This window comes from Lissotriton helveticus, chromosome 1_1 (genome assembly GCF_964261635.1).
Source record: "Lissotriton helveticus chromosome 1_1, aLisHel1.1, whole genome shotgun sequence".
Taxonomy (NCBI): domain Eukaryota; kingdom Metazoa; phylum Chordata; class Amphibia; order Caudata; family Salamandridae; genus Lissotriton; species Lissotriton helveticus.
The window spans coordinates 914,108,039-914,120,402 of NC_136057.1; the positions used below are offsets into that span (position 1 = coordinate 914,108,039).

At 49.2% G+C, this 12,364-nt stretch overlaps 1 protein-coding gene across 1 annotated transcript in view; it reads right to left on the reverse strand.

The window, feature by feature from the left end:
- The window catches only part of HMGA2 (high mobility group AT-hook 2), a 294,508-nt gene extending 283,958 nt beyond the window's left edge, over window positions 1-10,550 (reverse strand). The window contains exon 1 of the mRNA XM_078676284.1: window positions 10,283-10,550. Within this exon, the coding sequence (XP_078532410.1) occupies window positions 10,283-10,396 (114 nt within the window). The 5' untranslated portion in view covers window positions 10,397-10,550. The remainder of the gene's footprint in view (window positions 1-10,282) is intronic.
- Window positions 10,551-12,364: the final 1,814 nt, after the last annotated feature.

Here is a 12,364-nt window from a genome sequence, read left to right on the forward strand (position 1 = left end):
ATGGAGGGCAAATAAAGTTGGATTGGGATGTGGCCAAGAGATTACCAGGGGCAGAGATTAATTCAAGTATTCCATCGATCATCTTGTTGCTGTTGCCGAGGGAGGTGGGAGATTGCTTTCTGAATCAGACCATGCTATTACTAGGCTATTCCTGAAAAGAAGCTTGCCACCAAGGATAGAACCCCACAACGATCTTATCCTTACGACAGAGGAACACTATATGATTATCTTGGTGAAGTATTCCCTGAGGAAATCTAAGATCAATCATTCTGAACCCTTTTCTGTAATCTGTTGGATATTCTAGGAAAATATGCCCTCCTCTAATGGGTTAGTCAGTGGTTATTATCATGGGGCCCGAGACACATACGCATGGGGTCGGTGACCGTTTCAAAAATTAAATATTAACCAAATAATAGTTTATTTACATAAAACAGTCAAATATAAAACTGAATCTGTTTAAATACTCTGTGAAGGTGAAGGTATTTGAAATCTGAGGCCAAATATTAGATTGTTGTCATTAACTAGAATCGTGAGAGCAGCGCAAGCACTGGAAACAGAATCTAATACGGACAGCTGGTGGGCTCAACTGAAGCACTTGTATTCACCGACAAACAAATGGAGAATGCATTAGGATACAAAAAAACATGGACGTTATATGTTGGAGAATAGCATATCACTTTCTCTTTTAGAAATATTACAACATTTTTAATAGCTCCACATGCCTATTACAATTTTCGATTTGTCTTTTTTTGTGCTTGCGAACTAAATAAAAATATTTAATAATTGTTGTTTTGGTTAGATGTACACTTGTTTCTGTATTTTTGTATTTATACTGTGTTCCAGTAGTAGTTTCAGCAGTGGTATTCCAGAGAAGTCAGATAGTTAAGAACCGCTGGGGTAGCGCCAAGTCAGTTGAGTCAGAGAGAAGAGAATGCAAATATCTTTGGTCCATCAACATGCATTTAGCAGGGAGTATTTTTCAGAGGACCACAGAGGAATTCCCACCCCACCATCCGGAAGGTGTAAACGAGAATGTGGATGAATGTTGTTCCATTAGAGATTTAAGTTGTGATATTGTATACTGTGCAATGTGGTCCTTTAATTGCGGAAGCATGTTTCATGTAGGAAACAGCAAATGGGGAGGTGAGTGATGTTGGTGTCAATAGAACATAAGTCTTTCTCTGACTTTTAGTTTGTTCAGGGGTGATGGTGAGCATTTCTAGAAATGAAGGAGCAGCTGAGAGCTGCTCCAGCCCTCCATCATTTGCCAAGCTACAAAAGGGGGACCAAGGAGGGCGGGTTGTACATGTAGATTGGCCAAATGGTTCTAAAGTTATAATTTGGGGTTCCAACACGTCATGCTTCCAAATTACAAAACTTTTAAACTTAAGAAATGTTCTCTGCTAGTACCTCAAAACTACTTAACTACATTTCACCAGACATCAGTCAAGATCTGACCTCTTAGTCTTGTGCGCTGCTTCCACAGCTGCCTCAGGCGCCTAGCTCCTCCTGACAGTGCAGCTGTCCACAGCCCTCGAATTCAATTAGCTGGTTTGGTCCTGCTGTCAGGTGACCGCTTGCATGGTGATTTGGGCTCAACCTTATTTTTAATTGGGGTTATTGGGCTTATTGGGTTTATTTGGGTTTTAGTTTAGACTTTGTCTTCTTGGTTGTCTGGCGCCTAGGTTGTTAGGAACTGTTGGTATTGCGATGTCTGATGCCCTGCCAGCTGTTTTCCAGCTCCTACAGGTTCCCACTCCCCACCCGCCCATCACCCTGCCAGCCCCTCTCATCACTACTTATGGAGGCTGCTGCAGGGTTGCACCGCTGGCGAGCCAAAGGAAAGCCCGTCTGCGCCATTCCATGCCAGGACCGCATCCAGTGCCAGGACCCTTGGCTATTCCACCCCAAGTAGCTACACAGCCACTGAAATATGTGATGCCATCCCGCTGTATTTCTCCCCCAGGGAATCACAACACGGTCGTTACAACTACCGCGTTGTGATTCCGCATAACATTACTCCGCAAGTCGGAACAACGATTTGCGGAAGGGGGCGCTGGATGTTGGAATAGTATAATTTACTATTTCAACTCCAGTCAGTGCGGACAATAGGGAAGGTGTTGGATTTTAAATCCAACACCTCCCCCCCCCTCCGCAAGTCATTGTTCCGACTTGCGGAGTAATGGTATGCGGAATACCAACGCGGTCGTTGTAACGACCGCGTTGCGATTCCCTGCGGGGAGAAAGATTTGCGATAAACGTTGTTTACCCAGCCACTGATCTCTGAGCCCTAGATCCCAGACACACCGACAACCATTGTTGCCGCACATCCCTGCGCACCACCAGAGGAAAGTTCTCCTGCCGCCTCACCTTCAGCATCGAAGCAACCAACAACACTTGAGACACTGCAAACGTGACTTCATCCACCACATCAGCCGAAACTACAATGACTCAACTCCAGTTCTTCCTAGTTAAGGACTGATCATTCTGTAAACATGCCACTGTGATATGGGAAACGATCTCATCCTCACCACGAGCGTCATCTTCCTCACAGAAAACTGCCTAAACCCCCCCTCCGCACCAGACATCGCCATCCCTAAAGGCTACAAGATAACATACCGGGACCGAACCAACAAACACGGTGGTGAAATCGCCATCACCTACAAAGACACCATCTGCTGCATGACATGCGCAGATGATCCGACCCCAATAATGGAACCCCTCTACTTTCGACTCCCCACAGATGAAAGAAGAACCATCGAATGCACTCTTTGCTTACAGATCACCAAGACCACACCCTGAGTTCTGCAACGCCATCCCGGACCTCATCCTCCCGCTCGCAATCGACTCTGAAGCATTACATCTTTTTAGGGGACCTCAACTTCCACCTGAACGACCCCAGTGATGCCAACACCATTGACCACCCGGAGCATGGGCAACATTGTCTTCAAGCACCTTGTTGCTGACCCTATGCACGCTAAACCCCATCTTCATCTCCATAGACAGAGTCAGATACCTTTATGCCAAACAGCTCACCTGGTCCGACCACTAAAGCATCCACTTCACCATCTCAGGACCCACCTACTCTGGCACCACGCCATTAAGATCCATGGACAGAGACTGGAAAAAGTTATCAGAAGAACAGTGGAACATCATTCTCTGCTCCCACCTCCCAGATTCTACACAAGACCCAGAACAAGCAGCAAACTTTTCCCAGTGGATCACAGAATGGGCCGACACCATCACCCCCACCAAGACAGTCATGGCCAAAGGACCAAGCTGGTTCACTTAGGAACTACGCTCCACAAAATGCAACTGCCAGCAACTAGAAAGGAAGTGGTGCATCAGCATAAAAGACGGAAGACCGCACCGCCTTCAGGACCCCTCCCAACCAATACCACCACCTCATGAAAGAATCCAAGAAGAAAGCCCTAGCAAACTGCATCGAAGCTAGCGCAAATCAAAGCAATGAACTCTTTGCAATTGTGAAGGAGTTCTCCAATCCCGCAGCCACCGAGAACGACATTACACCCTCCCAGGAATTATGCGACAACCGTGCCGAATTCTTCCATGACAAGTCATCGTGCCATCTACAAAAACTTCAGACGCCAACCATCCACTGCCAACAGCATCAACCAGATCACACCCAGGAACACAAACCCAGAACTCCTGCTTCCCCACTGGGACCTCGTCACCACGCAAAATACCACCTCTATAGTTAACTCTGTGCACTCAGGAGCACCCATGTACCCCTGCCCCCACTAAGTCTTTACTCTTGAATGCAAGACAATTTATTAACAAGCTCAGGAAGGTCCTGAAAAGCTCCATAACCGTGGTCTCCTTCACAGAGTACTGGAAACATGCAGAAGTGAACCCTCTTTCTGAAAAGAAATGTCCACTGACCCAGCCGAACTGGAGAACTACCAGCCCATCTCCCTGCTCCCTCATCGAGCGAATGTCCTAGAGAAAGCCATCAACCAGCAACTCACCTAACACCTAGAAGTCTACAACTTCCTGGACCACGCTCAACCTGGATTTCGAGCTAACCACAGCACCAAGACAGCCCTGATCACAGCCATAGACAACATCAGAGCCCTCCTAGACCGCAGAGTAATGGCAGCCCTCATCCTCCTGTACCTGTCTGCTGTGTTTGACACGGTCTCCCATCACACCCTGATCAACAGACTCCATCATATTGGGATTCAAGGAGACACACTGAAATTAATTGCCTCAACAGCAACCCCACCCTCTTCAACATCTACATGACCCCCCTGACTGACACGTCAGATCACACAGATTCAACATCATTTCCTACACCGACGACACCCAGCTCATCCTCTCACTGTCCGAAGAGCCCTCCTCCACCAAAGCCAACTTCCACAGACGCACGATGAATGTTGTGGACTGGATAAGGGACAACTGTCTCACACTTAACACGGACAAGAAGGAAGTCATCATCTTCGAGAACAAAACCGCACCATGGAATGTCATTTGTTACCCGTGGAACTCGGTCACCCTAACAGACCACACCTGTAACCTCAGCATCATCCTGGATAGTAAGCTATCCTTGAGGAAACAAATCAACGCAATCTTCTCCACCTGCTTCCACACCCTCTGCAAGATCTTAAAGTGGCTTCCAGTCAACACTAAAAAGACCATCACACAGGCACTCATCACCAGCAGACTTGACTACGGAAGCACACTCTACGTAGGAATCACTGCACACATACTGAAGAGTATCCAGACAGTACAAAACTCTGTGGCAAGGCTCATCTTTGACCTCCCAAGAAGGACCCACATCACACCCAATCTCAAGAAGCTACACTGGCTCACGATTCAGAAGAGATGCCAGTTCAAGGTGTTAACATATGCCTACAATGCCTTGCACAACAAAGGACCAGAATACATCAACAAACACCTGGCCTTCCACCAACTGACCAGACACCATCGACCCACTTCCCTCTCCCTCGCAGACACCCACGGATCTGTCAAACCAAAAGAGGAGGACACTCCTTCTCGCACCAAGCAGTCAAGGCATGAAACAAACTCCCCCTGCACCTCAGGACCGCACCATCGCTCCAGCAATTCAGGAAAGAACTCAAGACCTGGCTGTCCGAATGATCAAGCCACCAATCAGCAGACATATCCAGCGCCTCAAGATCCTCACTGGTGATTTATAAGTGTGTGATTGACTGATCTGTGGCATAGTAGAATTTCCGGACTCTGTGCCTCTTCTTACTTGGACAATTCTTTTAACCAAATTCTGTGGAAAAAGAGCGATACTGTGAGCTTCCATGCACGTGCAGCAGTGCAGTATAGATGTATAATTATTTGGGCTCACCATAGACAACCGAATCATTTATCCATAACAATAAAAACGATGATGGTGCAAGTGCACTGAACACTCGCCCTAATATTTGCGAATATCTTTGAACAAAAACATAAAACGTGAAAGGCTGGTGATACAAAATACATAAGTGGTGATTGTCCCACCTGGGAACAGACCCCCATCCTTGAAAAAGTGTGGAATTTTCATTCAGCATCACATTCCCTCTTTGTAAAGGGGCCTTGGGGAGCAAATTAACCTCAATTCCACTTTAAATCAGGACAGCGGGCCACCACTTCAACCCCGCACTGCCCAAGTTTGTGGGGAATTTGGTCCCTTGTATGGTCAAGTGCTTGGGAATCAGGTGCCCTTATTACCCCTTTCCACGCTGGCCAAGTGTGGGGGCACAATGCAAATCCCCCACATTTTGCAATATCGGGCGGTCACATTTCCATTTCCACCACTTGCATTGCTTAAGTGTTTGGAGAGAAGATTTGGTTACACCTCCCATCTGCCATGCCCAACAACGGGGAGGAATATGTGCCCCTTCACTCTCTGTTTTCCCGAAGGGTGAAGGGGGAGAGGGAGTTAAAGTCTAAAAGAAAAAAGAAAAAAAAAAGAGAGCACAGCGCAGCTGTTGGCTGAGACGCTCCTGCATGGCCCACAAATTTGGGGACCACTGAGGAGTGGGTAAGCTTGCGACTGCTCTTTAAGAACGGAGCTCAACAACAGTGCATAACTAGCATACCAAACTGTATGTCCTACAATTTACAACACCCACAAAAAATGCGGTGAACCCAGCTTTGAGGAGGTTGAAACAGCAGGATGGTGGGCTTTAGTGCCCCTCACTCCCTGCGTTGGTTGCCAGATGCAGAAAGGGTGTGATTTAAATCACTGTGTTGCATTCCTATACCTTAAACTTAATCAGACCAAACTCAAACTATTAGCCAAAAAGACCCATCTGCTCAGCAGGTAGGTACAATACGAGCAATCTCAGATTTTTAAAAAAAAAACTAGACTAGGGGTGGTTGCGCGATCTCAAATTCTGGGATCTCAAGTGGAGCTTTGATAACCATACGAATTACAGGCTTTACTATAAACACCTGCATATGCCCAGTGGGAGAGCAAGGCCAGGGTGTCTATTTTCTCCAAAAGAAGATTCTGCCTCTGGTGCCAAGCAGAATATAGGACCTTCCCTTGGAGTTCTCAGACAAGCCCCCCAGCGGGCACCTACCACCACTAATGGCCCATGGCGTAAGATGATGGGGGGGGGGCTCATGCAGAATGTGATGGGCAGGGGAGGGTCTGAGACTGTTAGCTCACATGTATTCAATTATATCAGCATGAGTTGGAGCTCCCCGACTAGTGGGAGCCCCCTGCACTGCAGGAACTTGCGTTACACCCCTGCTAGCTGCCAAGCATCACTGGGTTAACTACGAAAGACATAAATGGGCACTGTGTGGTCATCTCAATGAAACCAGTGACCAATAACAGAGAGCCATGTGGCCACCCAAAGGAAACACAAACTAACATTGCCACAGCTTGGCTTAATCTACAGATCAGACCTACAGTATTGGGTTACCAAGAAGGAACAAATCCCCAGTCTGAGATCATATTTAGAGCACATTCCGGCAGTCATCCCACGGACATCACAATCAATCAAGAATGCCTTAAGCCATTCTGGGGTCATAACAGATAAAAGCAACCTAGCATTTCTACCCCATGAGTTAACGCAATAAATCACAAGCGGGCACAACCAGTATCATTGTGTTGATCTACGAAACCACAAACCAGCATCATCGTGTCATACCAAGAAACCACAAAGTAGCTGTACATAACCACAAGTGTCATCCATGAAACCACTAAGCAGTGCCATAAGGTCAGCCTTGGGAAACCACAAACCAGAACCATTGTGTCAGACACCACAACCTAGCACCATTGTGGCATCACAGGAAACCACAAACTAGCTGTACATAACCATTAGCGTCAACCAGGGAAACCACAAACCAGCACCATAAATGAATTCCAGAGAATCCACAAACCTGCACCATGATTTCGCCCCAATGAAACCACAGACCAGCCCCGTCCCAGGAAACCATAAACTATCTGTATATAACCAAGAGCGTCATCCAGGGAAACCGGTAAGAGAACATGAGATCAACCCAGGGAAACCACAAAGCAATACAATAATTTTGTCCATGGGAAACCACAAACCAGCACCACAACACCCGTAAGTCACCCAATGGGATTCACAGCCAGCACTAATGTAGCCAGTGGTCATGTACAGAGCAACACCCTGAGGTCTTCTCTTTTCCCAGACCAGCTTTGGAGCGCCATGGGAACATCAAATCACCAACCAGCATTAAAGCACCGATGGGAAAGTCAAAGGGAATCAAAACACATCCACCGGAGTATTTCTACGTCATTTATAGGGGTGGCCGTATCTAACAGACACTCAATCTCTCCACCCCAGCCTCTTCAAGACAATCGTTGGATCAAACACTTTGTCTCTAATCCATACTCTCACACTCAGCGCATCCGGTACCCACATCTCCCTAATCCACCCCACTAATAGGCCGGGCCCAAGTCCCAGTGTCTACCTCGACACCGACTGCCTCACAGCACCCCTACGAGGACGACACAAAGCAAGTACCGCGTCCCAGGCAGGGACACTTAGCCCACCACAACACCCCTATGAGCATGACACAAAACGAGCATGATGTACTGGCCGGACATATGAGTGCTGCTGAGGCGCGAGGGTCTTAAAAGAGGCGATGCACCAGATCCCCCCTCCCTTCCCCGCTTCGTGAAGCCAGCCCGAGCACAGCAGCACCACAAAGGAGCAGGCGCGAGACACCATCAGCTGCGCGCAAGGCTGCCTGCTCGAATGCAACTTCAAAACACGCGCTAAATCACCAGGCAGGCGCTGGTTGGTGGGTCCCTGTTAGGATACCCTGTGACACTCCGGGGAGGCCATGTACCTCACGGTGGAGCCGGGGTTCCCTCCCCCTAGCCTCAGGCATGGGCCAGGGTCACTGTCCTCAGATAAGGTGGCCTCTGTTTACATATAAACACCATGCGTGGAAGGTGTGCGTCCCACGCACCTTTCGTGCTGGCTTGTGGCTCCGGCACCCATAATCGGCATAAGTGGCTCATGCAACCCCCCTACCAAAATAATGAGACCCCCCAAGTGGTTGCTACCCCAACAAAACACGGAATGCTGAATCCTACTTCCAGGGTAATAATAACGAGCGAGGGCACGTGGGTGGTAGAGTGTGGAAGGGGCTTCACACATTGAGGAGAACAGAAGCTTTTTCCTGCTGTTTTGCCGCTGAGCAGGATGTGGTTAACAGTGGACCCCCGATAAGGCAGCCAGGCGCCCACAGCAGACCCTCCATGCATTGCATTAATTGAGGAGGTGGCGGCATGTTTTCTACGTTGGGCACGACGCTGTGCAAGCCAGCCGGGGGCACATCAACGCCGTTTCTAAAACGTACAAAGTGCGTGGAGGGGTATGAGGCCATGTGCGAGTCATAGTGAGGAGCGAGTGCTGAGCTCTTTTGAGAACAGATTCCTGGAAAGAGTTTCTGCCTGGCTGCGCGAGCCTGCCTGCCTGCCTGGCGGTGGTCGGAGCTCTGCTTGGGTGTGTGTGGTCCCCCCTCCCGGCGGCATGTCCTCCGGGGAACGAGACAGGGAGTGCCTCGTGGACGCTCGGCGGGTTCGGGTGCGGAAGCTCCTGTGTGCATGTGACACGCGCCCCATGCTGAGCTTGCAAACAAAGCCGCGGGGTGGGGGCAGCCCTCCCCTCCGCGCGCCTGATAGGAGACGGGGCTCCCAGAGAGGGGGAGACGCCAGCGGATGCACAATGCCTGCCAGCGCGGTGACGGGAGAAGCCACGCGGTGTGGGGTTGTTGTGGGGAGTCCGGCCAGTGCAAGCCGCGCAGCACACCGCTGGGAGTGGAGCGGCGGTGTGTGCTGGCGGTAGTCAATCAATGGGTTGTGTGGCACGGAGCGCAGCCTGTGTCTGCGGCTAGTATAACCAGATGCGCTGAGTGAAGGTGTGCAATGTGTGCATGTCCTTATGGGCTGTGTGTGTGATGTTATAAGCCTTGTCGAAGTGTGAGCAAATGGTGGGCTGTGGAATACAGTGATTTGCTTTCATTTTAGCGAGCGTGTGTGGGCTGCATGCCCGGGTGTGCGCTGGCATACACGGCGATGCGCGTGTTGCGGTGTACTTCTTATATTACGGTGCATCATGCCTGGGCGATGGTAGACAGCAGTGTATAGCGAGGAGTTCAGCTGTGGCTCGGAAATATACTAAACCTCGTTGTTTTGCGATAATGGTAAAAAGCTGTAGCGCCCCTTATTGTCACCCGGGATGCTGTTTTCAGTCAGCTGCTTTCATTTAACCACCCAATGCGTTCTGGGATTTACAGTCCGGGGTTCCTTCTAGTTAAATTATAAAGCCCACCTGATAAAAGTAGTTTAAAAATTAAAGCCCATTACTACAAACTTGGTATATTGCCGAGATGGAGCGAAGCGGTCATCCATGTGTGTCTGTGGAATGCAGCGATGTGGGTTGGTATTGTGGTGTGTGTAGTGATAGTGTGTGGTATTCAGTGATGTAGTGTAGGTTACTGGTGCCTTCTGCTGTGTGTAATTATATGTAGAAGTGTTGTGATGTGGAGTAAGTTGTGTTGTGTGCAGATGTGGGGGCAGTGGCATGGTATGGAATGTAGAGGTGTGTTATTGTGTGGTGTGTTGGTGGCATGCATGTGTGTGTTGCTGGGATGCAAGTGGGTGGTATACTGTGGTGTGGATGTGGTGCACTCACCCGAAAGGACCTGTGCATGGAGAAGCCATGTGGGATGTGCTCTGGTGTGAAATCCTGTGAGCGTAAACCAGAAATCCGCCCCCAACCCCCCCGCGCAACCGGCGACCCCTGCAGTCACTGACCTGCTGCAGCTTCCTCGGTCTCCCCCGTCCCCTCTTCGGGGTCTCTTCCGAGGGTGCAGGCGGCTCCTGGCCAGAAGTGGAAGGCTGCCCGGCTCCTTCACCTCGTGTGCTCATCGCTGCAGTCCACAACACCAACAAAATTAAAAAAATATTTACACACTAAAATATGTACAAAAAAAAAATAAAGAACATTCACAACACTGCTAGACTTTAATACAAAAATCTCTTCTCCCCCTTCCAGCACCTTGAAAGATTCCCAAAAAATAAAGATCTGCTGCCACACCGGACGTCCTGGTGCTGCCAAAAAAAGAGGGGGGAGGAGGCAGGGGGCGGAGAGGCGGGGGGATCTCCTCGGCTACAATTTAGGAAACAGGAATCGCGCTAACACGAAAACGATCCGAGGGCGAGCCCACGAGGGCGAAAAAAAAGGTTGCTGCCAAAAACACAAAAAGAAATAAAGGGGGCAGCGGGGCTCCCGGCGCCTGCGAACAAAAAAAAAGGAAATGTTCTGAAAGTAGGGGAAGTAAAAATGTCACTGAATGCGATGAAAATACGGGGGAGATCACGGTGAAACTTTTCAAGTGTTTTTTTATTTATGGAAATTGACGTGTTGGGCGATTCCGCCGTAGGAAAGGTTAGAATGGAAACTGCGGTGTGAGGGGTTTCTGATCCGCAGATACAGATCGATACCATGGCCCGGAGGCATCCGCTCCTGGGATCTGGTATTGGCTATCAGCAGTTGCTGCCGGAAAACATGCTCTTAGCAGCTGTAGGGCGCGCTCACGGGGACGTTCCTAGCAGCAGAAGCAAGAGTCACGGATCAATGGGACAGAGCGGACGCTGCAGCCATGCCTGTCCGCATGATTCCAGCCATTCGGAAGAGGCGCGATCAATTGGGTATTTGTTAGTGTGCTGCTAGGGTCAGGACTTTCCGCTTAGTGGTAAACACACAACTGACGTGGTTTTGGGTTGAAGTGCCTTGCGCTGATTGATACAGTGCTGCTCAGTTGGGTATATTGTAGGGATGACAACAGGGGTTCCAATTATTCAGGGGGCACAGCCGTCAGGGTGGGTGTTTGTGGAGGTGTCATGTGACCTCACCCCGCGGAGAAAGTCGGGAATGAGTTAATAAAAACAGAAAGTGAAAAACACCTCTCCTCGTGAGTGGGGGGCTAACAGGAGCCCCTTCTCTTCTCAAAACAACTTGCCGGTGGCTGGGCTGGGGACTGGACAAGGGCCAGCCATAACATGAAGTTCCACCAGAAGCAGGGGGTGGGACTACATACATTTCGCCTGAATGTACCGAAAATCCCAGTGCCTGAGCAGAACCGCCCCTTCATTAACCCGGACACGGCAGTTGATATTTTGCGCCCCATTCAGTCTAAGAGCAGCGCACCAACGCTCTGCGACCATAATACGAACAAGCACTGGCAAAGCCAATAAGTCTCGACTTTGCAAGAGCTATTGGCTTTGCCAATGATTTTTAGCCATGTTGTACACCAGAGTGCCTCCGATCCTGCATCGCAAAAAGTTAGTGGCGTAGAGGATAGTGGTTTGGAGTTGAGTGATGTAGAGTGGTACAGAGTGGAGTAGGGTGGCCTAGAGTGTTGAGGAGTGGCATAGGTTGCAGTGGAGAGTTGTTGCGTTGTGTAGAGTAGAGAAGAGTGTTATGTAGTGTCATAGAGTGGAGTGTTGTGGAGTAGAATGAAGTGGGGTGTTGTGGACTTGAGTAGAGTGGTCTAGAGTGGAATGGTCTAGAGTGGAGCGGTGTAGAGTGGCATGCAGGGCATAGAGTGAAGTAGAGTGGCATAGAGTGTCGTCGAATGGGGTGGCATTGAATGACGTAGAATGGAGTGGTGTAAAGTAGAGTAGTCTGTTACAGAGTAGTTTGGAGTGCTGTAGAGTGGAGGGGCGTAGAGTGGAGTGGCATCGAGTGCAGTAGAGTGAAGTAAAGTAGCATGGAGTATTTATTTATTTATTTATGCATTTTTATATAGCGCGGACTTTACCCGAAGGTGTCAGAGCGCTTCACAAAAGGAACAGAAATGAAACATAATGAGAAACATTACAAAAGAACAGATT